At 45.2% G+C, this 27623-nt stretch overlaps 1 protein-coding gene across 4 annotated transcripts in view; it reads right to left on the bottom strand.

Moving 5' to 3' along the window:
• Positions 1–27623, bottom strand: part of RFC5 (replication factor C subunit 5) — a 125070-nt gene that overhangs the window by 29140 nt on the left and 68307 nt on the right. Inside the window, exon 1 of one of the 4 annotated variants that reach the window (XM_056537105.1) lies at positions 1679–1935. The exons of 2 other annotated variants lie outside the window; for them this stretch is intronic. Coding sequence is in view for 1 of the 2 variants with exons in the window: in XM_056537089.1 (XP_056393064.1) it covers positions 1475–1524 (50 nt within the window). In the remaining variant the exon portion in view is untranslated. Of the gene's footprint in view, positions 1–1474; positions 1635–1678; positions 1936–27623 lie in introns of those variants that run through there. One more of the 4 variants, XM_056537089.1, reaches the window with a different exon arrangement.

Here is a 27623-nt window from a genome sequence, read left to right as displayed (position 1 = left end):
TAATGTAAATAACATATTTGTTATGTAATTCAGGAAGTGTGGGTGGACAGGCGGGCCTCTGCGCACCGAGGACAGGCCGGCCTCTGCAGGCTGAGCATGTAGAGTCCTGATTGTACACAAACATTTGGTCTCCTCACAGAGAGACGCAGGCAAAAGCTGAGGGACAGCATTTGTTCACCAATGTACATTATAAATAGATATAAGGTTATTTGGGGGAGATTGATCAAAACCTGTCCAGAGGAAAAGTTGCTGAGTTGACCAAAGCAACCAATCAGCTCACTACTTTAAAAATGAAAGCAGCGATCTGATTGGTTGCTATGGGCAACTCAGCAACTTTTCCTCTGGACAGGTTTTGATAAATCTCCTTCATTACCTATGTATTATTCAGAAAGACTGGTAACAGTCGAAACGTTGCATCAGACATGAGGGAATAAACAGTTTATTGCTTCTGAATAATTTCCTGGTCTTAATACTTTCCACACTATGAGCGGCATTGATCTCAGCGTCTAAGGCTGGGTTCACACCACGTATTGTTAAATACGGTTCCCGTAAACGGTAGGGAGGAGGGGGGGGGGGGCTTAATCAAGGCGCTCGCACTCAGCCATATAGGGGAACCGTATTTAATGCATTTCTATGAGCCGACCGAAGTGAACCGCAGCCTCCGGTCGGCTTCGTTTTCGGCCGTATGCGGTTTCCCTACCGCAGGCAAAAACGTGGTCGACCGCGTTTTTACCTACGGTCGGGAAACCGCATACGGCCGAAAAAGCAGCCGACCGGAGGCTGCGGTTCACTCCGGTCGGCTCATAGACATACATTAACTACAGTTCCCGAATACGGCTGAGTGCGGGCACCGCGATTAAGCCCCGCCCCGCCCCCCTCCTCCCAGCCGTATACGGAAACCGTATTTAACAAAACGTGGTCTGAACCCAGCCTTAGGCAGTATTTCCGAACCAGGGTGCTTTTGATCTGTTGCAAAACTACAACTCCCAGCATGCCCGGACAGCCTTTGGCTGTCCGGGCATGCTGGGAGCTGTAGTTTTGCAACAGCTGGAGGCACCCTGGTTGGGAAACACTGGTCTAAAGGGTTGATAAGTCTCTGTGACACATCAAAAAGTTTGTGCAGATGACTGGGACATGTTACAATCCTATTCACATTGCGCATCTGCAACAATGACAGGCACACCACAAGTGACAAGAACCAAGGCGATTCATTCCCTTCTACTGTATAGGGCAATGGTCTCCTAACTGTAGGCCTCCAGCTGTTGCAAAACTACAACTCCCAGCATGCCCGGCCAGATCTGCCGGAGGTCCACAGAGACCATTGGTATAAACTTGTACACATGTATGTCTGAGATCACACACAGTCACATCCGACTACTGTGTCACATGCATCACAGGCTTTATAGGACAGCTAGAACATACATGACTAGTGCGCACATATACATGCTCAGCACACAGAGCGCGCACTCCATACCATGGCAGGTTTCTGCTCGGTCCAGACTGCGCTTTGCCATCAGAAACCATCTTATCCTACGAGGGGACCCCAAAGAGATACGAGCAAAATGCGAGGCGGGCGGGCCAGCCAGGACACACACTGTGGCGCGCTGGATCAGGGGGCGGGGACTAGATTTGGCGGCTACAGACACTTCTCGCGAGATTTGCTAGTGCGCGGCGTTACCTCAGATGTTCGTCGGCTGGAGGGTGGCTTATAGTTTATCGGGCGGGCGGTTCGGGGCGTCTGTGGTGACTGTTGTGTATCGGGGTGTATGGGATTTCTCCCATGCGGTAGCTTTGATATCGTGTGTATGTGGATTCACACGGCAGCTGTCTGTGCGGCATTGGTCACACTCCCTATGCACATCTGCATTGTAAGGTTCTTTAGCATGATGTAGATCCCCTCTATAAATGACAGGAATAGGGGAGGGGGAGGAGAGCGAAAACTGCGCACTGATAGTGTAGTAAATTGTGATGAAATAGGTGTGTGAAAAAAAGGCAGAAATACCGCTTCCTCTTGTTACGTTGTGCTAATGGCAGGCGCAACTCTGAGTAGTGCTTAACCCCTTAAGGACGCAGGGTTTTTCCGTTTTTGCATTTTCATTTTTTTCTCATCACCTTCTAAAAATCATAATGCTTTCTATTTTGCATTTTGCACATAAAATTCCATATGATGGCTTATTTTTTGCACCACCAATTCTACTTTGCAGTGACATTAGTCATTTTACCCAAAAATCCACGGCGAAACGGAAAAAAAATTCATTGTGTGACAAAATTGAAGAGAAAATGTCATTTTGTATCTTTTGGGGCTTCCGTTTCTACGCATTGCATTTTTCGGTATAAATAACACCTTATCTTTATTCTGTAGGTCAATACGGTTAAAATGATACCCTACTTATATAGGTTGGATATTGTCGTACGTGGGAAAAAAATCATAACTACATGCAGGAAAATTTATATGTTAAATATTCGGTATGAGGACTAATTTTTTGTGCCGTGTTCTGAAGTTTTTATCAGTACCATTTTTGTATTGATCGGACTTTTTGATCGCTTTTTATTCATTTTTTCATGATATAAAAAGTGACCAAAAATACACTATTTTAGACTTTGCGCGTATGCCATTGACCGTGCGATTTAATTAACGATATATTTTTATAGTTCGGACATTTCCGCACGTGGCTATACCACATGTTTAGTTTTATTTACAGGAGTTTTTTTTATGGGAAAAGGGGGGTGATTAAAATTTTTATTAGGGAAGAGGTTAAAGGGGTTCTCCGGTGCTTACACATCTTATCCCCTATCCAAAGGATAGGGGATAAGATGCCTGATCGCGGGAGTCCCGCAGCTGGGGATGCCCGTGAGCATGCACGCGGCACCCCGTTTGTAATCAGTCCCTGGAGCGTGTTCGCTCCGGGTCTGATTACGGTCGACCGCAGGGCCGGCGGAGTGTGACATCACGCCTCCGCCCCCCGTGTGACGTCACGCTTCGCCCCTCAATGCAAGTCTACCGAAGGGGCAGTGATAGCTATCACACCCCCTCCCCTAGGCTTGCATTGAGGGGCGGAGCGTGAAGTCACCAGGGGGCGGAGGCGTGACGTCACACGCCGCCGACCCTGCGGTCGGCCGTAATCAGACCCTGAGCGAACACGCTCCGGGGACTGATTACAAACGGGGTGCCGCGTGCATGATCACGGGCGTCCCCAGCTGCGGTACTCCCGCGATCAGGCATCTTATCCCCTATCCTTTGGATAGGGGATAAGATGTGTAACACCGGAGAACCCCTTTAAATTACCTTTGTTCACTTTTTTTTTGCAGTGCTATAGCTCCCATAGGGACCTATAGCGCTGCACACACTGATCTCTTATGCTGATCCCTGCAAAGCCATAGCGTTGCATGGATCAGCAAGATAGGGGCTCGATTGCTCAAGCCTGTAGCTCAGGCTTGGAGCAATCAAACCCCAATCGGACGCCGCGGAGACAGGTAAGGGGACCTCCGCTTGCATCCTAGCTGATCGGGACTGAGCCCGACTGAGCTGCCAGGAAGCGTCTACTTTCACTTTCAATGTGGCGGTCAACTTTGGTTAACAGGGCGCGGCACAACGATCAATGCCACGTGCTGTTAGCCCAGGGTCCCGGCTATGACAAGCAGCTGGGACCGACCCGGTGTGATCCCATTTTAAACACTGGGCGTAGGGCGTACAGGTACGTCCTTAAGAGGTTAAAGTAGGTTGCGGCACGGTCCAGGACCCGCCGATCTTCAGTACTGCTGGCAAGCCGTCAGGAACGTAGCTGGAAGCAGGTTGCAGGAATCCCTGGCGTAGGTGATCCCATAATATTCCGACTTTCAGGATCTGCGCTTCACCCGGATGTTGAAGACGTTTTTGCAGGCGGTTTACTGCGAAAAACTTTTATTCACCAGAGTATAATTCATACAGAGGCAAATTGGTTTACACAGATAGCTGAGTTGGCAGGACAACGCGTTTCGAGAGGGTCCCCTCAAAATGCGTTATTCTGCCAACTCAGCTATCTGTGTAAACCAATTTGCCTCTGTATGAGTTATACTCTGGTGAATAAAAAAGTTTTTCACAGTAAACCGCCTGCAAAAACTTCTTCAACATCCCGGTGAAGCGCCGATCCTGCAAGTCGGAATAGTAGGATCACCCCCGCCAGGGATTCCCGCAACCTTCCTCCAGCTCTATAAATGACAAATATTTTTGTTGAAATATTCTTATTACCTGCATTAGTCCATACACAGAAGCAGGCGGGCACAGCTGCAACAACGTGGAAGTCCCAACCCTCTAGCAATATAATCTAGCGGTAGCTAAAACCTACAGTATGCCCTGTGTATGATAGTTCTCAGGTGGTGCTAGCCGGTAAAGTAGTCAGACATTAGATGCAGCAAATAGGAAAGAAAACCAGCGCACTCACCATAGGTGAACTTGAACTTCTTGGATTTTTATTGAAGATAATCCAGGATCATCCAGAGCTTGGCATACAACACTGGACACAGGAACACATGTCCGGGGGGACGGGGAGTACAGAGACTCTCTCGGGATAGCGGGTCCGCCTCGCTCTCTCACGTGCTTCGCAAGGCCCCTACTGACCTCAGGGTTAGGGTGGGTTCACACTACGTTTTGTCCCATACGGGAGCGCATACGGCAGGAGGGAGCTAAAAGCTCGCGCTCCCGTATGTGACCGTATGCGCTCCCGTATGTCATTCATTTCAATGAAGCTGGGTCCACACTACGTTTTGTCCCATACGGGAGCGCATACGGCAGGGGGGAGCTAAAAGCTCGCGCTCCCGTATGTTACCGTATGCGCTCCCGTATGTCATTCATTTCAATGAGCCGACCGGAGTGAAACGTTCGGTCGGCTCATTTTTGCGCCGTATGCGCTTTTACAACCGGACCTAAAACTAAGGTCAACCACGGTTTTAGGTCCGGTTGTAAAAGCGCATACGGCGCAAAAATGAGCCGACCGGACCGAACGTTTCACTCTGGTCGGCTCATTGAAATGAATGACATACGGGAGCGCATACGGTAACATACCCTATGCGCCTTTTCTATCAGGAAGCCACCTTCCAAACCAAGCGCTTTAGGTAGATCAACAGAAAAAAGCATACTAAGTTGGTTGTGTGGCACTGTTTCAGGGAGCCCCACCACCCTCAAATTGTTCCTCCTAGATCTGTTTTCCAAATCCTCCACTTTGTCCTGGAGAGCTTGCTGGGATTTAGATAGGATACGTAGCTCTCTGGTGACAGTATCCACTTCATTCTCCATGTGGACATATTTGCGGTCTAATTCACTGATCTGCGCAGTATGTGTGGCCACTTCTAATTTCAACTGCGCCACAGCCGTTGAGATGGAAGTCGCAATGGTGGCTGTAATTTGTGGGGAGATCAACTTCACCATCTCCATAGCATATTGCTTCCCTGTCATTCCCAAAGATGGGATAATTGTGTCCATCACCCCGCTTACTTGCGCATCCTGGGCTGCCTGTGTCTGCGACTGCTGCGCCTGTAGCTGCTGCATCTCCTGCTCCGGAGCTGTGCCGTCCGCCGCCATCTTAGGAGGAGCGCTGCTCGGCGTCTGTGGGGCAGGTGAGGACTGGGGGAAAGCGGTGGTGCCGCGCTTGACAAATTTCTCCATCGGAGAGATGTGAGGGGAGATCCGGGCAACAGATCAACCCCTGAACGGCGGTTTAAAGTGTCGGTTAGGCGGCGGTAGCAAGGCGGTGGGATGGAGCTCCCGCTGCTGCGACTACTCCATCAGCGCGCCGGAACCGGAAGCCAACCCTTGTTTTTTCATCTACACACTTATATAAGGGCTTATTTTATCCCGAATTACAAGTCCACAAGGTCATCTCCCTTTTCTGTTGTCTACGGACTCCATCCTTGTTCACCTCTTCCTCTCCCAGTTTCCTCCAGTGTGCCTGCTGTTGAGGAGCTGGTCCGTAACTTCACCATCTGGCAACAGACCCGACTGTCGTTATTCCAGGCTTCTTCGCGCATGAAGGCACAAGCTGATAAGAGTAGAAGACCTCCTCCGTCCTTCTCTCCTGGTAACATGGTGTGGCTTTCATCCAAGTACATCCACTTTAAGATACCATGTTACAAGCTTGGTCCTTACTACCTTGGTCCCTTCCAGATTCTACAAAAAATTAATCCTGTCTCCTACAAACTCCGTCTACCTCCTACGTTATGTATTCCCAATTCCTTCCACGTCTCTCTCCTCAAGCCTCTTGTCATAAACCGTTTTCTCAAAAGAATCTTGTCCCCACCGCTGTCTCAGGCTCTTCTGACGTCTACAAAATTTTTTTTCTGGTAGACTGGGAGGGTTACAGTCCTGAGGAGAGATCTTGAAAGCCTGAGGAGAATATCCTGGACCGTGACATCAGGAGTTTTCTGAATCGTGAAAGGAGGGGGAGACCAAAGGGGGGGGGGTACTGTTACGTTATGCACTCCGGCCGTCCCGTTACCTGCTGCTGCTGGCGGGGCTGGGATTCACATTGCGGGACACGCCTGCATGAGAATCCTAGCTGGTCACTCACCTGGTGCTTCTCCTGCACCCCGCCTCTGCCTCTCGGCTCCTGCACGCGTCTCCCCATCCCCTAGGGCGCATGCGCGCTGAAGCTTTAAAATTTAAAGGGCTAGTACGCCCATTAGTGAAGTAACACCTGTGGCTCATTAATAAATTCCTCCACCTCCCACACTTCCCTGCCAGATCTTTGTTGCTCTAGAGCCTTAGAGAAAGCATTTTGTGTATTGCCTTACCGTGTATCCAACCCTTGCTCCGTGACCTGACCTTGCTCCTTTGCCCCCTGCCTACTGACTATTTGCTACGTTCCTGACTATGCTACTGTGCCGCCTGCCCTGACCTCCTGCTATCCAGACCACGAGTTGCCTTATCCCACCTGTGCCTCGAATCTCCTCAGCCGCCTGTGTGGTCGAGCCGTGCCAGGGGTAGTGACCCGGGTGCCACCTGCTGCAGCAAGTCAGGAACCGCTTGACAAGCAGATTAAACACGTGTGCCATGCAGGGCACATGGCTTAGCCTTGCTTGTCGCAGCGCGGACAAGATGTTCTTCCCATTGTCATTCACCATTGTTCCCATTTCCAGTTTTCGTGGCGTAAGCCATGCTCCGATTTCTTTATGAATTACTTTTAGCAGTTCCTCCTCTGTGTGACTCTGTTCACCAAGGCAAACCATGTGAAGAACAGCGTGACACCGCCGTGCTCTGCACACATGGTATGCTGAAGGGGCACTGAGACATGTCTGTGCAGTGGAGGCTAAGGAGGCGGAGTCGCACACTGTCACAGGACCAACTGCGTGAGAGCGTGGAGGAGGAAGTGGCGTGACCTGTCCAAGTTGGTGTTGTGGCTGTGCGGGAACCACTTTCACCCAAGGGGGCCATAAAGGACATGTATTGTCCCTTACCATAGTTACAGCTCCAGACGTCGGCGCTGCCATGCACTTTGGTACACACCGACAGGCTCATGGACTGGCCCACCTTCTCTTTCCCAAAATTGTTCAGGGCTGGTACTGCCTTCTTCACAAAGAAATGACGGCTTGGCACTCTCCACCTCTGCTTGGCACAAGCCATCAGTTCACCACTTGAAAAGGGAGGGACTGCAGCACCAGCAACTTGGATAGGAGCACATTCAGCTTCTGCTCCGCTGGATGAGTGGGCGCATACTTTTGTCTCTTTGATATGGCTTCACGGATGGATTACTAGTGGAATGACTGACTAAAAGTTGGAGGAGCAGGAGGATCTGGAGCGACAGAAGTAGAGTATGACACACAGCTCCCTTCGGCTGAGGTGGTGGAGCCTTGGCTGTCTGAAAGAGGGAGCGACGTGCCACTGGGTGATGCAGCAGGCTGGAGCACTACATCGGAGCCATGGTTCTCCCATGCCGCTTTATGGTGGTGCAGCATATGTTGACACAGGGCTGTGGTGCCAACATTGGGACCCTGGCCACGCTTCACCTTCTGCCGACACATCTTGCATGTGGCTATATTAACCTCCTCTGGATGCTTGAAGAAAAACTGCCACACCGCCGAGTAGCTGATTTTCCCCCCAACAATCCGAACTAATTGACTGCTAGTGCCGCTGTCTCCAGGAACCCCTGTTACACTACATCCCGGGAAGGTAGGCTGCCGCGAAGCAGGTGGTCTCCCCTGGGCACCTTTGTCTCCAGAATTTCCACTTCTGTCACCATGCTGATTGCCAGCCATGCTACCACCTTGCTGGCTCAGCTGCTGCCTCACGAACAACCTGCAACCCCTTCTGCACCTGGGTCCCAATTGCGAACGGCTTCATCATCAAGTGTCTAAATGTCACAGATGTCCTCCTCAGGTTCCTCAACAGTGTCTGCTTCAGGACCCTGAACGCTGGCAACACCGCCTCCCACATCACTCTCCTTATCACTACTTACCCGCCTACTGGAGGAAGCAGAAGATGTCTCCTCCACTTCTTGGCTGGGCAGTAGCTGATGACTGTCCTCTATTAGATCGTCCTCACTGAATAAGATACTACTTTAGGGGAGGGAACAGCATAGGACAGAGGCAATGGGAGGACAGGGACTGCTCCCAGGCCATGCCAACTGAGGGTTGTGTCTGAGAAACCCACTGACTGTTGACTGGGGGTATCAGATGGCACTTGTGAAGAAGTGGATGACCGTGTTAACCAATCGATGACAGCAGATGGGTTGCTGATCGAGACACGGCCGCTAGCTGATACCGGGAGATCAGGCCTCTCGCTGCAACTCCTGCTGCCACTTGCCTCTAGTCTGCTGCGACCTCTGCCTGCTCCTGATGAATTTAGGCACATCCTGGCACTTCTTTGCCTGACATACTTAGTGCGTATATCCATACAATATGCTTCACTGCGCTTAAAACAGTATTTGTCTAGAATAACAGCAGGTTTATACTTTTGGCTGTCCTTTCACAGTATCTAGGCCCTTGACAGATTAACAGGTACAAAATACTACACTACTTAGATGTAGGTATGTGGTATGCACTTATGAGGGCAGAAAAATGCGCTACAGTACGCTTTAAGAAGCATTGGGGTAAAACATCAGCTGGTGAGTACTTTTGCCTGGCCTTTCAGAGTATCTAGGCCCTTGACAGATTAACATGTACAAAATAGTACAGTACTTAACCCCTTACGGACGGAGACCGTTATGACCCTAAGGACGGGAGCATTTTTTTCAAATCTGACCTCTATCACTTTATGCATTAATAACTCTGGGATGCTGTTCCTTATAAATTTGATTCCGAGATTGTTTTTTCGCGACATAATTCACTTTGTTAGTGGTAAATTTTCGTCGATACTTGCATCATTTCTTGGTAAAAAATTCCAACATTTCAGGAAAAGTTACCCTTTTTCTAACTTTGAAGCTCTCTGCTTGTAAGGAAAAGGGACATGTCAAATAAATTACATATTGATTCACATATACAATACGTTAACTTTATGTTTGCATCATAAAGTTGTCCTGTTTTTACTTTTTGAAGACATCAGAGGGCTTCAAAATATAGCAGCAATTTTTCACAAAAATTTCAAAATCAGAATTTTTCAGGGACCAGTTATGTTTAGAAGTGAATTTGAGGGTCTTTATGTTGCAAATCCCCTATGATGGACCCCATTATGAAAAATGCACCCCTCAAAGTATTTAAAATGACATTCAAAAAGTTTAACCCTTTAGGTGTTTCACAGGAATAGCAGCAAAATAGAGGGGAAAAATCTCAATACCAATTTTTTACACTAACCTGTTATTGTAGCCCCATTGTTTTCATTTTTTACAAGGTGTAAAAAGGCCCCGCAAAACTTGTAATTCATTTTCTCTCGAGTAAAGAAATACCTCATATGTGGATGTAAAGTGCTCTGTGGGTGCTCTAGGGTGCTCTAGAGTGCTCAGAAGGGAAGGAGCGACAATGGGATTTTGGAGAGTGAATTTTGCTGAAATGGTTTTTGGGGGGCATGTCGCATTTAAGAAGCCCCCATGATGTCAGATCACTAAAAAAAAAAACACATGGCATACTATTTTGGAAACTACATCCCTAAAGGAACATAACAAGGGGTAAATTGAGTCATTATACCCCACAGGTGATTGACAAACTTTCTTTAACCCCTTAAGGACTCAGCCCATTTTGGCCTTAAGGACTCAGACAATTAAATTTTAAAACGTTTTCATTTTTTCCTCCTCGCCTTCTAAAAATCATAACTCTTTTATATTTTCATCCACAGACTAGTATGAGGGCTTGTTTTTTGCGCGACCAGTTGTCCTTTGTAATGACATCACTCATTATATCATAAAATGTATGGCGCAACCAAAAAACACTTTTTTGTGGGGAAATTAAAACGAAAAACGCAATTTTGCTAATTTTGGAAGGTTTTCTTTTTAACGCTGTACAATTTATGGTAAAAATGACGTGTTCTTTATTCTGAGGGTCAATACGAATAAAATGATACCCATTATTATTTACTTTTATATTATTGTTGCGCTTAAAAAAAATCACAAACTTTTTAACCAAATTAGTACGTTTATAATCCCTTTATTTTTATGACCTCTAACTTTTTTATTTTTCTGTATAAGTGGCGGTATGGGGGCTCATTTTTTGCGCCATGATCTGTACTTTTTTTTAATACCACATTTGCATATAAAAAACTTTTAATATATTTTTTATAATTTTTTTTAAATAAAATGTATTAAAGTAGGAATTTTGGACTTTTTATTTTTTTTCGTTCACGCCGTTCACCGTACGGGATCATTAACATTTTAGTTTAATAGTTCGGACATTTACGCACGCGGCGATACCAAATATGTCTATAAAAAATGTTTTTTACGCTTTTTGGGGGTAAAATAGGAAAAAACTGACGTTTTACTTTTTTATTGGGGGAGGGGATTTTTCACTTTTTTTTTACTTTTACATTTTTTTACATTTTTTTTTTACACTTGAATAGTCCCCATATGGGACTATTCATAGCAATACCATGATTGCTAATACTGATCTGTTCTATGTATAGGACATAGAACAGATCAGTATTATCGGTCATCTCCTGCTCTGGTCTGCTCGATCACAGACCAGAGCAGGAGACGCCGGGAGCCGCACGGAGGAAGGAGAGGGGACCTCCGTGCGGCGTTATGAATGATCGGATCCCCGCAGCAGCGCTGCGGGCGATCCGATCGTTCATTTAAATCGCGAACTGCCGCAGATGCCGGGATCTGTATTGATCCCGGCACCTGAGGGGTTAATGGCGGACGCCCACGAGATCGCGGGCGTCTGCCATTGCCGGCGGGTCCCTGGCTGCGATCAGCAGCCGGGATCAGCCGCGCATGACACGGGCATCGCTCCGATGCCCGCGGTTATGCTTAGGACGTAAATGTACGTCCTGGTGCGTTAAGTACCACCTCACCAGGACGTACATTTACGTCCTGCGTCCTTAAGGGGTTAAAGTCGGACATGAAAATGAAAATTATGATTTTTAACACTAAAATGCTGGTGTTACCCCAAATAGGAAAAAATGCTCCTCAAAATTTGTAACCCCATTTCTCTCAAGTAAGGAAATACTTCACATGTGGATGTAAAGTGCTCTGTGGGTGCACTAGAGGGCTCAGAAGGGAAGGAGCGACATTTGGCTTTTGAAGAGTGAATTTTGCTGAAATGGTTTATGGGGGATATGTCGCATTTAGGAAGCCCCCATGATGCCAGAACAGTAAAAAAAAAAAAAAACACATGGTATACTATTTTGTAAACTAAACCCCTCAAGGAAGGTAACAAGGGGTAAAGTGAGCCTTAACACCCCACAGGTGATTGACGAACTTTTGTTAAAATGGGACGTAAAAAAAATGCTAATGTTACCCCAAATGTTTTCATTTTCACAAGGGGGCTTTTGAAGAGAGAATTTGGTTGGAATGGAAGTCGGGGGCCATGTGCGTTTACAAAGCCCCCCGTGGTGCCAGAACAGTGCCCCCCCCCCCACATGTGACCCCATTTTGGAAACTACACCCCTCACAGAATTTAATAAGGGGTGCAGTGAGCATTTACACCCCACTGGCGTTGGACAGATCTTTGTGGAACAGTGGGCTGTGCAAATGAAAAATTACATTTTTCATTTTCACAGACCACTGTTCCAAAGATCTGTAAGACACCTGTGGGGTATAAATGCTCACTGCACCCCTTAACAACCACAAAAAAAAACCTTATCAGGGAAGGCTAATTATAGCTAACAAAATCAACACACAGTTATTCAATTATTTGGCACACAGAAGCCAAATAATCCCCAATAAAATGTAACTTTTAATGATAACTATTAAAAGGACAAATGGTTAAAATCTCCTATTTTGCCACAGTTAGTATAATATGCTGGTGAAAGAGTGTATAATTCGGTACAGGGTTTATATTCCAACCAGACCGGCAGCCTTAGCTGACCACGTATATTTCACATTGTTTACATGTTTATTCATATCTACCCAAGCTGCAGCCCTGGGTGATTTAACTGTGGCAACAATTAAATTATTAAAACCAGTAAACAGACACTGCCCCCTAACTAGTTTCGCTCACTAGGAGCTTCATCAGAGGTACATGCAGATGACTGCATCTGCATGTACCTCTGATGAAGCTCCTAATGAGCGAAACTAGTTAGGGGGCAGTGTCTGTTTACTGGTTTTAATAATTTCATTGGGTTTACAAATTTGGGGAGGCTTGTTTCCTATTACCCCTTGTGAAAATGAAGAATTTGGTGAAACACCAGCATTTCAGGGGAATTTTTTTTTATTTTTCACGACCTGTGGGGTGTTAAGGCTCACTATACCCCTTGTTATGTTCCGTGAGGGTTGTAGTTTCCAAAATTGGGTCACACATGGGTTTTTAATTTTTTTTGCATTCATGTCAGAACTGCTGTAACTATCAGCTACCCCTATGCAAATTACCAATTTAGACCTCAAATGTACATGGCGCTCTCTCACTCCTGAGCCATGTGCGCCCGCAGAGCACTTTGTGTTCACATATGGGGTATTCCCGTACTCAGGAGAAATTGCGTTACAAATTTTGGGGGTCTTTTTCTCCTTTTACCTCTTGTGAAAATGAAAAGTATGGGGCAACACCAGCATGTTAGTGTAAAAAAAAAAAAAATGTTTACAATAACATGTCGGTGTAGACCCCAACTTTACCTTTTCATAAGGGGTAAAAGGAGAAAAAGCCCATAAAAATTTGTTAAGCAATTTCTCCCGAGTACGGAAATACCCCATATGTGGCACTAAACTGTTTCCATGAAATACGACAGGGCTCCGAAGTGAGAGAACGCCATGCGCATTTGTGGGCTAAATTAGGGATTGCATAGGGGTGGACATAGGGGTATTCTCTACCAGGGATTCCCAAACAGGGTGCCTCAAGCTGTTGCAAAACTCACAGCCTGCCAGGACAGTCAATGGCTGTCTGGCAATACTGGGAGTTGTTGTTTTGCAACAGCTGGAGGCTCCGTTTTAGAAACACTGCTGTATGAGACGTTTTTCATTTTTATTGGGGAGGGGTAACTGTGTAGGGGTATATGTAGTGTTTTACTTTTTATTTTGTGTCAGTGTAGTGTAGTGTAGTGTTTTTAGGGTACATTCACACAGGCGGGGGGGTTCACAGTGAGTTTTCCGCTGGGAGTTTGAGCTGTGGCAAATATTTCGCTGCAGCTCAAACTTGTACAAGGAAACCCACTGTAAACCTGCCGTGTGAATGTACCCTGTACATTCACATGGGGGGGCACCCCAAACCTTCAGCTGTTGCAAAACTACAACTCCCAGAATGCACTGACAGACCATACATTCTGGGAGTTGTAGTTTTGCAACAGCTGTAGGCACACTGGTGGGGAACCACTGAGTTAGGAAACAGACTCTAGCTCAGTGATTCCAACCCGTGTGCCTCGAGCTTTTGCAAAACTACAACTCCCAGCATGTACGGTCTGTCAGTGCATTCTGGGAGTTGTAGTTTTGCAACAGCTGGAGGCACACGGGTTGGAATCAATGAGTTAGGAAACAGACTCTAGCTCAGTGTTTCCCAACCAATGTGCCTCCAGCTGTTGCAAAACTATAATTCCCAGCATGCCCAGACAGTCAGCGATGCTGGGCGGTGTTGGGCAGTCAGGCAGTTGGGCATATCCATACGCCCTCCATCCCCAACAAGTTAAATGTAGGTTTGTGGTAGGCACTTTTGAGGGCAGAAAAATGCTACAGAACACTTAAAAAATGTATTGGAGTAAAACACCAGCCGGTGATTACTTTTGCCTGGCCTTTCACAGTATCCAGGCCCTTGAAAGATTAACAGGTACAAAATAGTACACTACTTAGATGTACGTATTTGTTGTGCACTTATGAGGGTAGAAAATGCGCTACAGTACGCTTAAAAAACATATTTTTGCACATCAGCAGTACACAACAGTGCTGCACCACATAGTTGCTGTGTACTAAACCCAAAATTGCGCTCTCTCACAGACTTTTAGGAATGGACTGCTGGGTGTGTATTATACCGTCTACAGACTAGTATAACCAGCAGACCATTTGTTGTGGAACAAAGAGGGCAGAAAAATGTGCTACAGTACGCTTAAAGAAATAGTGGAGTAAAACACCAGCCAGTAAGTAATTTTGCTTGGCCTTTCACAGTATCTATGCCCTTAACAGATTAATAGGGACAAAATAGTACACTATTTAGATGTAGGTATGTGGTATGCACGTATGAGGGCAGAAAAATGGGCTACAGTGTGCTTAAAAAAACCTATGGAGTAAAACACCAGCCGGTGATTACTCTTGCCTGGCCTTTCACAGTATCTAGGCCCTTGACAGATTAACAGGTACAAAATAGTACACTACTTAGATGTACGTATGTGGTATGCACTTATGAGGGCAGAAAAATGCGATACAGTACGATTAAAAAACGTATTTTTGCACAACACCAGCTGTACACAACAGTGCTGCAGCACACAGTCGCTGTGTACTAAACCCAAAATTGCACTCTCTCACAGACTATTAGGAATGGACTGCTGGGTATTATACCGTCTACAGACTAGTATAACCAGCAGACCATTTGTTGTGGAACAAAGACACAGAGTTGCACTGAAACATTATTCCTCCATCCTCTGCTAAGGTTTCTAAAGCTGAGCCAGCTTGTTCAAATGTATGAGGCAACACACAGCTCTCTGTCCCTCTCTTTAATACACTGCTGTAGAAAGTGACTGGGAGGTTAATGGCTGCAGTAAAAAAAAAAAAATCTGTGAAAAATGCACTGCTCTCTGTCCACCAGAATGCTGATGTGACTAGGAGGTGAAACGCTGCTGGAAAAAGCTTGTCTGTGTAACACACAGCGCTGTCCTATCTCTCTGCAGTGAAAGGATGAAGTGACTAGCCAGAATATGGCTGCCGATTATATAGGGCTGTGACATCACAGGGGTGACTGGCTGCTGATAAGCTGCAACCTGCATGTGATCCGGGGTCATCCCGCCTACCCTTGTTCCCGCCTTCCCAGAGTTCCTAGCCCCATGTCCTCACATGTGGATCTGCCATTTTAGATGCCCTGGAGCCTGGACCGCACTAAATGTAGTTTAATGAAGTGATTCGTGCAATAGAATCATGGCGATATTCGCATTCGTTGCAAATCAAATTTTTCATGAAATTCGTAATGAATTTGAATTCGTCAGATTTGATTAGCTCATCTCTAAACAATACAAACTGCTTCCATCTCTATTTTCAGTGCAGTGTCAGCACCCTGCCAATCAGATTTCGATGGCCTATCCTGTGAATAGGATATTAGTAGTTTTTGTTTTGATGAAAAACCCCTTCAATTATAACAAATGAAGAGGTTACCTTCAATTTATTCTGTAGCATACTGGTAAGCTACAGAGAATATGCAATGATTCTGATCATGTGGCTTAATATAGCCTCTGTACATCTCCACAATGGATCTTAGACACAGCCTTTAATGTGTGACTGCATTAATCATTTAGCTATTACAGCGAAGTAACTGGACAATTGACTGATAGAACTGTTGTGTTCTGGTGTAGCTTGTTGATTCCAAGCTTTAATATTGATTTGATAATTGTTCATGGGGACTGTCAAAATGTCAGAGGTAATAAAAACTTTTATAGAGTGGCCAAATCAACAATCAAAAACACTAGCAAGCATAGCAACACCAAAAGACCTGGAAAAGAATGGAAGACAGCTGAAGTTTCAGATTGCAGAATTATATCCTTGGTAAAGGAAACTTTGAGATGTTTATCCACCTGTGGTAAATTCAATTTTTTGAACATGATTTCAAGGACACTTCAAGGACTGCTTTGTCTCTATAAGGTCTCCCAGCCTGACAATGAATATCAAAGCAAAAACCAAGCAATAAAGGGGTAAATTACTGCTTGTAGAGTTCCAGAAGTAGGATTGTGTGGATAAGGGTGTGTGTGTGTTCTTTGAATTGTGGAGATTTTAAGAATTTAGGTGTGGAGATTTTAAGCCATTTAGCCCTCCACTAAGAACTCTAAGAAGAGGAATATTCAAAGCAGCTCATTAACATGCCACAGGTCCTAGTGACGTTCCCTTAGAATCAAGGTATCTAATTACCACGGAGTCTGGCTACCTGACAGGGATTTTTCCCAGCTAGACACCTATCCAAAAGGAAAGATTTAACCCAATCTGCAGAAAGCCTTTTTCAGAGTTTTTGCCTCCCATCAGTACAGAGCAGGGTTGATCTAGCTTGGCAGTGTGAGAGGCATATTGAGATAGGTAAGGGGGGGGGGGGGGGGGTGTTCTCCTTGCGGAAAGCACAAAGTGTGGAGATTTTAAGATATTTAGCCCTCCACCAGGAACTCTGGGAAGATAAATATGCAAAGCTGCTCATTAGCATGCCACTGGTCCTGGTGACATTCCCTTAGGATCAGAGTATCTACTCACTACGAAGTCTGGCTACCCAGTAACGATGCAAGGATTTTAGTCTACAAAAGCGAAGGTGGATTTTGGGCTCCCCCCCCCCCCATCACTGACGTAGCGTGGGTTGAAAGCACCCGGGCAAGGCAGAATATTGTACCTCCCCCCCGCGGCCTGCAAATGTAAGAAAATGGTGATGCATATAGTGTATGCATTGTCACTCACCAGGGGCGCATGGAGGACTTTCTCACGGGTAAGTGTTTAAAAACATAAAATAATGATTTCACACCAGGACGACATATTACTACTGCAGTAACTAATACCATCATTCTGTTATTATATACAAAAACACTATACACCATAGACCAATATCACCACTATAAAAGGGACGAATAATTGCACCGCACCATGACCACTACCATTACCACCATATAGTGATGGGATAATGCTGCCATACTGATACAAAATAAAACCACTATACACAGACCAGTATCATCAATAACACCACTATATATGGGACAAATAATTGTACCACACCATGAGCATTACCATTGCCACCATATGGTGACGGGATAATACTACCATATTGATACTGAATAAAACCATTATACACCGACGAAAATCCCCCTATAAGGGCTTACAGTGCAGTAACATGTAGTGACTCACAGGGGCGTCTTTGTGTAGTCGTTCTATTTCCATTTCTTCTCTTTCTTGCTAAGACCGCCATGAAGATTCTTCCAACCATGATTTGTCTCCACAGAATCTGCCAGGAAACATGTTACGCTCCACACGTTTCCAGCACATTTCCCAATTCTTTCCTACTCTCAGTGCCCTAAAAAGTTCGGGTAGATAATGCCAGTAGGAAGGTAGATAATTCCGGTAGGAAGATAGTGTTGATAGATAGATAGCATTGGTAGATATAGTGCAGGTAGATAGACGGGTAGACAATTTTGCAATTTTTGGGTGCAATTTTCGGTATAAATGACACTATAAATTCTCTAAGTCCAGACAATTACAGCGATACCTAATTTATATAGGTTTTGTATTATTTTACTACTTTTAAAAAAATTATAAATTTTAGTATTTTTTATGTAATATTTCTTTAACACTTTACCACTTTAACACTTTTTTTTCGTATTCAAGAGCTTTATTAATGGCAAGCAATAAAAGTGGATAACAGAAAAACAAGGGGGAAGAGCGGAGTGCAAATCAGTACAAAGGTAACAATCCAGGTGCAAATGAGGCAGGACATATACCGTGGGAGCAAGAGAATACAGACATCAATATAAGAACATAGTCCGCTAGAAGTACGTCAGCATTATGGGATCGAAAGGGCAAAAGCCGCGCAGGTGGCTAACGCCGAGGGGGAGGGAGACACAACCACTAGGTATCAGCATCAGCGAAAAGAAAAATGAATGGAGAAAAAAAAGGGGGGGGAACCAAATGTAGTCTTACCACAACCATTATAAAGGAATGGGGCACTCAGCAGTCCTAAACTTTGGTGAGAACTATAAACCATACACCACAAACAAAGAGAAAAGGAAAAAGAACAGCAAGAAGCAAAGAAAAAAGAAAAGAACCAAAGAAAGAAAAAGACAGAGCATGGGGGAGGAGAAGTGTAGCGCAAGAACTAGGGGATCCCGAACACTGGGCTGCCATCTATTAGCGGGGAGGGTGGGGAGGTGAACTCGATCCACAAGCGCCAATGTTTTAGGTGGTGTTCTGACTTGGAATGTAAGTCTGCCAGGCATTCCTCAAAACTCTGAATACGCAAAACCTCTCTAAGATAATCAGTGACCGTTGGTGGAAAAGTAGATTTCCAGCACCAAGGAACCACACGCCTCGCTGCCGCCAGTAATAGACCTGTCAGGCCAGTATGAAGAACCCGGGGGCATCCCAGGCAACATCGCTAAGAGCAGAGGGAGAGTCAGAAACCTGGGACTCTGTGACTTCCGTAACCAGAGAACAATCCGAAGATCAAAAGGCTGACATCAAAGGACAGGTTAACCAGATGTGGGAGATTGTGCCACTAGCTTGATGGCACTGCCAGCACAAATCAAGGACTGTGGGATAGAATTTATGGAGGAGGGAAGAAGTTTCTAATTCGATTCCTGCAGCGCTGCCGAAATAGATGCTTTATGACAAAGCAGGAATGAGGTTTCCCTGTCTGCTGTGCTCAGGGCGCCGTCAAGCTCCGCTGAAAGGGAAGCAGGTCGAGAGAGTCTCTACTACAAAGAAGGGCATACAGGGACGACACTACATGTGTTGGCTTAGTGGCGGACAGGCAGAGAGATTCAAAGGCAGTCTGATCTCTATGAAAGTCCCCAGATCCCTTCCATTTGTTATAGAAGTGCTGCAACTGCAAATACTGGAAAAGAAAGTGAGACAAGGGACAAGGATCCCCATGAATGTCCTGCAGAGTTTCAGCAAGGATGACTGGAGGACCCGAGTGATGGTAAAAGGACTAGGCAGGGATGTGGTAAGGAAGTCTCCAGCCCGGAGTCCAGGCAAAAAGTCTGGGTTGCCTAGCAGAGGGTTGAGGGGCCAAGGGGTCTGAAGAGGCGAGACTTCGAGAGCTGGCGCAGACACATCTGTAGAACCATCCGGGAGACGAAGGGAAGCCTGGGTCCGTTTCGTCCAAAAGGATGGACGAATTCATGGGAGAGTCGTGGGCGGGAACTGAGAAACTGACCGTTCCAGAGTCAACCACAACTTGGAATGGGCAAAGGGAGGCAATCCAAGATTCGGGTCACTGAGGCCACCAGATAGTAGGAGTAGGGGGTCTGGGAAAGCTAGTTTATGCTGTAAGAGGGTCTACGTAGCTATAATGGGAGTAAGCCCACACAAATCTAGTGAAGAGGGAGCGTGGGAGCACCACCGGGAGTGTCTGAAAGAGCTATAACAGCCGGAGCAGAAGGTTCATTTAAAAAATATTAATTCAACTAATCCAAGGAAAATTCTTCCTATTCCCATTTAGCAAGATCCAACTTGATCGGATGAAGAGAGGGGAGAGGGGTGACATTGAATTAATGAATACAGGAAAGATCCCTAGGGCTATGGACCACAAGGTATTTAAAGGCGTCAGACCGCCAAGTGATCCGAAACATAAGGCTCTATGCCTGTAGCAAAACTACAACTCCCAGCATGTTGCACTATATAGTAGCATAGTAAATGTCATGGTGCAACATGCTAGGAGTTGTAGTTTTGGGTACGCTGCAAAGCCAGACACTGTGTCAAGGAATGCTGAGAGTTGAAATTATTAACTACAACACCCAGCATACCCTGATGCAGTTTATGGCTCTGCAGCTGACCCAAACCAAAACTATAACTCCCAGCATGTTGTACCATATACTAGTATAGTAAAGGTAATGGTGCAACATACTTGGAGTTATAGTTTTGGGTCAGCTGCAGAGGTATTGGCAGTATGTGAGTATGCTGGGTGTTGTCGTTAGTAACTGCAACTCCCAGCATTGTTTGACACAGCCTATGGCTTTGCAGCTGACCTAAAACTACAACTCCCAGCATGTTGCACCACAACCTTTACCAGTGGTTTCCAACCTTTTTCGGCTCGGCACCCTTAAAAAAATATTTTTTTTGCGGGGCACCCCTACTGAATTACTTTCAAGGCACCACAGAAAATGGCTAAAAGGAAGCAATACACAACACCTATATATCTGTTAGCTATGTAGATTACAGTGCTGCTATATGCAGGACTCACAGATGAAGTATCCTCTGATAGGAGTCTCACTTTTCCCTTGTCTTCTCCATCTGGCCTGGGCTGTCATGATGTTTTCTTCAAGTCACAACTCTTTACCACTGAACCTGCAACATAAACATATATTAGGCTCTGCAATTTTCCAGCATCATCCTCCCTTTTTCCCCACAAAAGCCTCCAGCCTCAACCCTCCCCCACACATACCTCCAGCCTCTCCAACACACACAGACATTGCCTCCAGCCTCACACACACATATAGATATAGCGTGTAACTCCTCCAAACCCAGCAGAGTCAAACTGGCACTTGAGATCAGGATAAAATCAGATGCAACGCGTTTTGCGGAAGTTCATCAGGCATGAGAGTTGAGACAAGGTGTGTGGATTTTATAGGGAGAATCCTTAACCTCTTAAAGGGGTACTCCCGTGGAAAACTTTTTTTTTTTTTTTTTTTAAATCAACTGGTGCCAGAAAGTTAAACAGATTTGTAAATCACAATGTGAATTCAGGTAGAAAACAGACATGGTGCACATCTACAATCTTGCACAATGATCTAATTGCTTCTCAGCATAATTTCAAAAACTAACAGGTTGTTAGTATATACATTTTGATCAAAAAGTGCAAAGCCCACTCGCCACGTCAAGGCCACCTATTTAGAGTGGGTCCCTAACGTCTCTAGCATAAAATGGCGTAGCACTGGGCGGCGACCACCACCGCCGCGACACCAGTGCCCACAGGGGGAACGACCCACTGGCAGAGCGGCCCCAATGCCACTCAAACCAGTCCATGAGTCACACCTCCCCGCAGACACGGCGCCACGGCAGCAACGGACGCCGCACAGCACCACACCAGTATGAACAGGATGTTACAGTACACTTACCATCCTCTCCCAGTCAAACTGGGAGGCTGCCAGGAAAGAAAAGGCCCATGTGTAGCTAACTACTACTTATGCTAGGGACTTTAGGGACCCACTCTAAATAGGTGGCCTTGACGTGGTAAGTGGGCTTTGTACTTTTTGATCAAAACGTATATACTAACAACCTGTTAGTTTTTGAAATTATGCTGAGAAGCAATTAGATCATTGTGCAAGATTGTAGATGTGCACCATGTCTGTTTTCTACCTGAATTCACATTGTGTTTTCTATCCCCTCTTTTTTTTTTGTTTGAACATGTTGTCTGCACTCTTCCTCACCCCCTCAGCCCAACCCTATATAAGTAGTAGTTAGCTACACATGGGCCTTTTCTTTTCTGGCAGCCTCCCAGTTTGACTGGGAGAGCATGGTAAGTGTGCTGTAACATCCTGTTCACACTGGTGTGATGCTGTGCGGCGTCCGCTGCTGCCGTGGCGCCGTGTATGCGGGGAGGTGCGACCCGTGGACTGGTTTGAGTGGCATTGGGGCAGCTCTGCCAGTGGGCCGTTCCCCCCTGTGGGCACTGGTGTCGCGGCGGTGGTGGTCGCCGCCCAGTGCTACGCCATTTTATGCTAGGGATGTTATGCGACCCACTCTAAATAGGTGGCCTTGACGTGGAGAGTGGGCTTTGTAATTTTTGATCAAAACGTATATACTAACAACCTGTTAGTTTTTGAAATTATGCTGAGAAGCAATTAGATCATTGTGCAAGATTGTAGATGTGCACCATGTAGATGTGCACCATGTCTGTTTTCTAAACAGATTTGTAAATCACTTCTATTTAAAAAAATCTTAATCCTTCTAGTACTTTTTAGGGGCTGTATACTATAGAGAAATCCAAAAAAGAAATGCATTTCCTCTGATGTCATGACCACAGTGCTCTCTGCTGACCTCTGCTGTCCATTTTAGGAACTATCCAGAGTAGGAGAAAATCCCCATAGCAAACATATGCTGCTCTGGACAATTCCTAAAATGGATAGCAGAGGTAAGCAGAGAGCACTGTGATCATGACATCAGAGGAAATGCATTTCTTTTTTTTGGATTTCTCTTTAGTATACAGCCCCTAAAAAGTACTGGAAGGATTAAGATTTTTTTTTTTTTAATAGAAGTGATTTACAAATCTGTTTAACTTTCTGGCACCAGCTGATTTAAAAAAAAAAAAAAAAAAAAGTTTTCCATATTTAAGAAGAAGAGGTTTAAACCTTTACAGAGAAAATTCAACATAAAATTGTATTCACAATACAGGCCAACATACATATAAAAGTGGCAAATACATATATTGAATACAGTATAAATATACATATACAAGTATTAAAGCAAATCTTTATGAAGAACATTTTATAAAATTATTCCTGCAAAAAGAAAAAGAAAAAAAAAAGTAAAAAAAAAAATTAAGATAAAAAACATATTTTAGCGAGCATTTTCTAGGGTTTCATTGAGACCATCGTGAACCAAAGTTGAGAGAGTGAATATCCAAAACGCTTCCCTGTTGTTTAACCCCTTAAGGACCCGGGGTTTTTCCATTTACATTTTTCCTCCTTACCTTTAAAAAATCATAACTCTTTCAATTTTGCACCTAAAAATCCATCCAACGGGAAAAAAAAAATCATTGCGAGACAAAATTGAAAAAATAAAAATAAAATTTTGTAAATTTTGGGGGCTTCCGTTTCTACACAGTACATTTCTCGGTAAAAATTACACCTTTTCTTTATTCTGTAGGTCCATACGGTTAAAATCATACCCTACTTATGCAGGTTTGATTTTGTCGTACTTCTGGAAAAAATCATAACTACATGCAGGAAAATGTATACGTTTAAAATTGTCGTCTTTTGACCCCATGACTTTTTTATTTTTCCGCGTATGGGGCGGTATGAGGGCTCATTTTTTGCGCCGGTACCATTTTTGTATTGATCGGACTTTTTGATCGCTTTTTATTCATTTTTTTATGATATAAATAGTGACCAAAAATACACTATTTTCGACTTTGGAGTTTTTTTGCGCGTACGCCATTGACCATGAGGTTTAATTAATTAGATATTTTTATAAGTCGGACATTTCCGCACGCAGCAATACCACATATGTTTATTTTTATTTACACAGTTTTTTTTTTAACCTCTTGGGGACGCAGGGCATATGCATATGCCCTGCATCCCCGACCCTTAAGGACTCAGGGCGTAAAAATCGCGATGTTCTGATCAGCTGGGACGCAGGCGGAGGTCTCCTTACCTGTCTCCGCGGCATCCGATCGGGGTTTGATTGCTCCAAGCCTGAGCTACAAGCTTGAGCAATCGAGCCCCTATCTCACTGATCCGTGCAAAGCTATGGCTTTGCAGGGATCAGCATAAGAGATCAGTGTGTGCAGTGTTATAGGTCCCTATGGGAGCTATAGCACTGCAAAAAAAAAGTGAAAAAAAGTTAATTTAATTTAACTCCTTCCCTAATAAAAGTTTGAATCACCCCCCTTTTCCCATAAAAAAAAAACAAAAGTGTAAATAAAAATAAACATATGTAGTATTGCCACGTGCGGAAATGTCCAAACTATAAAAATATATCGTTAATTAAATCGCACGGTCAATGGCATACGCGCAAAAAAATTCCAAAGTCCAAAATAGCGTATTTTTGATCACTTTTTATATCAAGAAAAAATGAATAAAAAGCGATCAAAAAGTCAGATCAATACAAAAATAGTAAAAACTTTAGAAAACGGCGCAAAAAATGAGCCCTCATACCAGCCCGAATGCGGAAAAATAAAAAAGTTTTATAGTGGTTAGAAGATGGGAATTTTTAACATAGAAATTTTCCTGCATGTAGTTATGATTTTTTTCCGAAGTACGACAATATCCAACCTATATAAGTAGGGTATCATTTTAACCGCATGGACTTACAGAATAAAGATAAGGTGTTATTTTCACCGAAAATGCACTGCATAGAAACGGAAGCCACCAAAAGTTACAAAATGAAATTTTTTCTTCAATTTTGTCGCACAAATTTGTGAATTTTTTTTCCATTTCGTCGTGGATTTTTGGGTAAAATGACTAATGTCACTGCAAAGTAGAATTGGTGGTGCAAAAAATAAGCCATCATATGGAATTTTATGTGCAAAATTTAAAGCGTTATGATTTTTAGAAGGTGATGAGGAAAAAATGAAAATGCAAAAATGGAAAAACGCTGAGTCCTTAGGGTGAAAATAGGCTGAGTCCCTAAGGGGTTAAATGGGAAAAACTTTTATTAGGGAAGGGGTTAATGGGTCTTTATTAACTTTTTTTCCCACTTTTTTATTGCAATGTTATAGCTCCCATAGGGGACTATAACACTGCACACTGATCTTTTACATCGTTCAATGGTTTCTCATAGGAAACCATTGACCGATGATTCTGCCGCTTGACTGCTCATGCCTGGATCTCAGGCACTGAGCAGTCATTCGGCGATCGGAGAGCAAGGAGGCAGGTAGGGACCCTCCGGCTGTCCTGTAAGCTGTTTGGGCTGCCGCGATTTCGCCGTGGCGATCCCGAACAGCTCTGTGAGCTAACCGGCAACGTTTTAGTTTCACTTTAGATGCGGCGATCAACTTTGAACGATGAGCTATTCGCTATTAGCCACGGGTCCCGGCCGTTGTTAGAGGCCCCTCTTATAGAACGGGAGCGGACTCATGACGTACATGTACGTCATGGGTCCTGTAAGGGTTAATCTTTGGATTCGATTAGGAAAATCTTGGGGAATAGTTTCAAGAATAATACGTTTCCACTGATCAATGCATTTATTGTGTTTAAATAAAAAATGTCAAGACACACTGGCCCTTATTTACTAAGAATGTTGTGTAGGTTTCTTTGTGGGTTTTAATTCCCTACAATTTATTTTCCACAGTATTTACTAAGGTTTCCCTGCATTTTCCACTTTCCCTACACTTTGCTTTTTTTACACATGCTCTGATCTGTCTGGTTTTCCTCAGCTCAAATCCACCACATTTTATGTGGAAACCTTAGTTGGGTTTTTGTGAACATGTCGGGAACACCCCCCTTTTCAGAGATCGCGCCCCCTTTCCCCAGCAGCCGTGCCCCCCTTTCCCCAGCAGCCATGCCCCTTTTTTCAGGTTTTCTTAGCAAAATGGAGAGTTAGTCTGGGATTTTTCAACTCTGGCGCAAATTCTAGTGCAAAAGCTGGCGCAGATAGAATTTCTGGTGCAATGCGACAGAATCTGGCGCAATGCGACAGAATCTGGCACACAACCCAACAAAACATGTCGGGTTTGCAGTAGGAAATGAGGGCCACTGTGTAGCATAAATCCATTTTTTATGTTTGATCTGTGTTTATTCATACGTGCCCGCACAGTCTGGAGTGTGCGGCCGACATACTGGAGCCCACAGTCACAGCTCAGAAGATACACGGAAAAGGAACTATCCCAGGTATGATGTCCTTTGATAGAAAAAGATTTTTTTGTGACATGAGAGGAAAAAAACAACGTCGGGCTACTGATCAGGGATCGGTAAGCGGATATTCATATGTTGCATTACCACTGTTTCCTAAGATATCACACCACAGAGCGTATCCTGTTGTTCTTTCATTTTTTAGTTCACACACACACACACATAGACAATGCCTCCAGCCCCCCCAATGCCTCCAACCTCTCTCCCACGCATAATGCCTCCATACTCTCTCCCACACACATACACACACACACACTGCCTCCAGCATCTCCCCAAGTGCCTCCAATCTCTCCACTCCCACACACAATACCTCAAGCCTGCCCCCAAATGCCTCCAACCTCTCTAACACAAACACACACAATGCCTCCAGCCTCCCCACAAATGCCTCCAGACCCTTTCACACACACAATGCCTCCAGCCTCACACACACACAGACAATGCCTTCAGCAACCCCCCCAAATGCCTTCAACCACTCTAACACATGCCTCCAGCCTCTCCCCCACATACACAGACAATGCCTCCAGCCACACACATACACACAATGCATCCAGCATCCCCGCAAATGCCTCCAACCTCTCCCACACACACACACACACACACTATACCTCCAGCCGCACACACACACAATACCTCCAGTATCCCCCCAAATGCTCCCAGCCCCTCTCTCTCACACACACACAATGCCTCCAGCCTCCCACACACAAATACCTCCAACCTCTTTCAAATGCCTCCAGCCTTTCAACTACCCCTATTGCCTCCAGCCTCTTACCCACCCCTATTGCCTCTAGACTCCCAGCCATCCACCGCTATTGCCTTCAGACTCCCCTACCTCCTGCTGCTGCGCACTCAAGATCTGCCTGCCGTCGCCACCGACTCTGCTTCTGGGGCCGTGATCCCGCTGCTGATGCCGGGGATCGGGGGCCCCAGTCTCAGGTACACACTCCCTGCACCTGCTCTCGCCCTCCAGAACAGGGGCGGAGCGGGTGCCGTTAGGGACACCCCCACAGCATGCGTCCTGATTCGTCAGCCGGTTATGGCCGACGAATTAGGACGATCGTGGGGTGGCCCCAGTGCCACCTCACTCCTGCTGCTAAACTCAGACAGCACCTATAATCCTTTTTTTCCGGGCCACTGGGTCACCGGGGATCCGATTGACCCGGAATTTCTGCACATCGCCCTGAGTCCTTAAAGGATGGGGGATGCAGGGCGTATGCATACGCCCTGCCTCCCCAAGAGGTTAAAGGATTTATTTGCAAATTATGGTGGAAAATAAGTATTTGGTCACCTACAAACAAGCACGATTTCTGGCTCTCACAGACCTGTAACTTCTTCTTTAAGAGTCTCCTCTCTCCTCCACTCGTTACCTTTATTAATGGCACATGTTTGAACTTGTTATCAGTGTAAAAGACACCTGTCCACAACTTCAAACAGTCACACTCCAAATTCCACTATGGCCAAGACCAAAGAGCTGTCAAAGGACACCAGAAACAAAATTGTAGACCTGCACCAGGCTGGGAAGACTGAATCTGCAATAGGCAAGCAGCTTGGTGTGAAGAAATTAACTGTGGGAGCAATTATTAGAAAATGAAAGACATACAAGACCACTGATAATCTCCCTTAATCTGGGGCTCCACGCAAGATCTCACCCCATGGTGTCAAAATAATCACAAGAACGGTGAGCAAAAATCCC

The sequence above is a fragment of the Hyla sarda genome, chromosome 1 (genome assembly GCF_029499605.1).
Source record: "Hyla sarda isolate aHylSar1 chromosome 1, aHylSar1.hap1, whole genome shotgun sequence".
In the NCBI taxonomy this organism is placed as follows: domain Eukaryota; kingdom Metazoa; phylum Chordata; class Amphibia; order Anura; family Hylidae; genus Hyla; species Hyla sarda.
The sequence above is the reverse complement of the archived record's forward strand: the minus strand, read 5'-3'. Positions and strand labels throughout refer to the sequence as shown.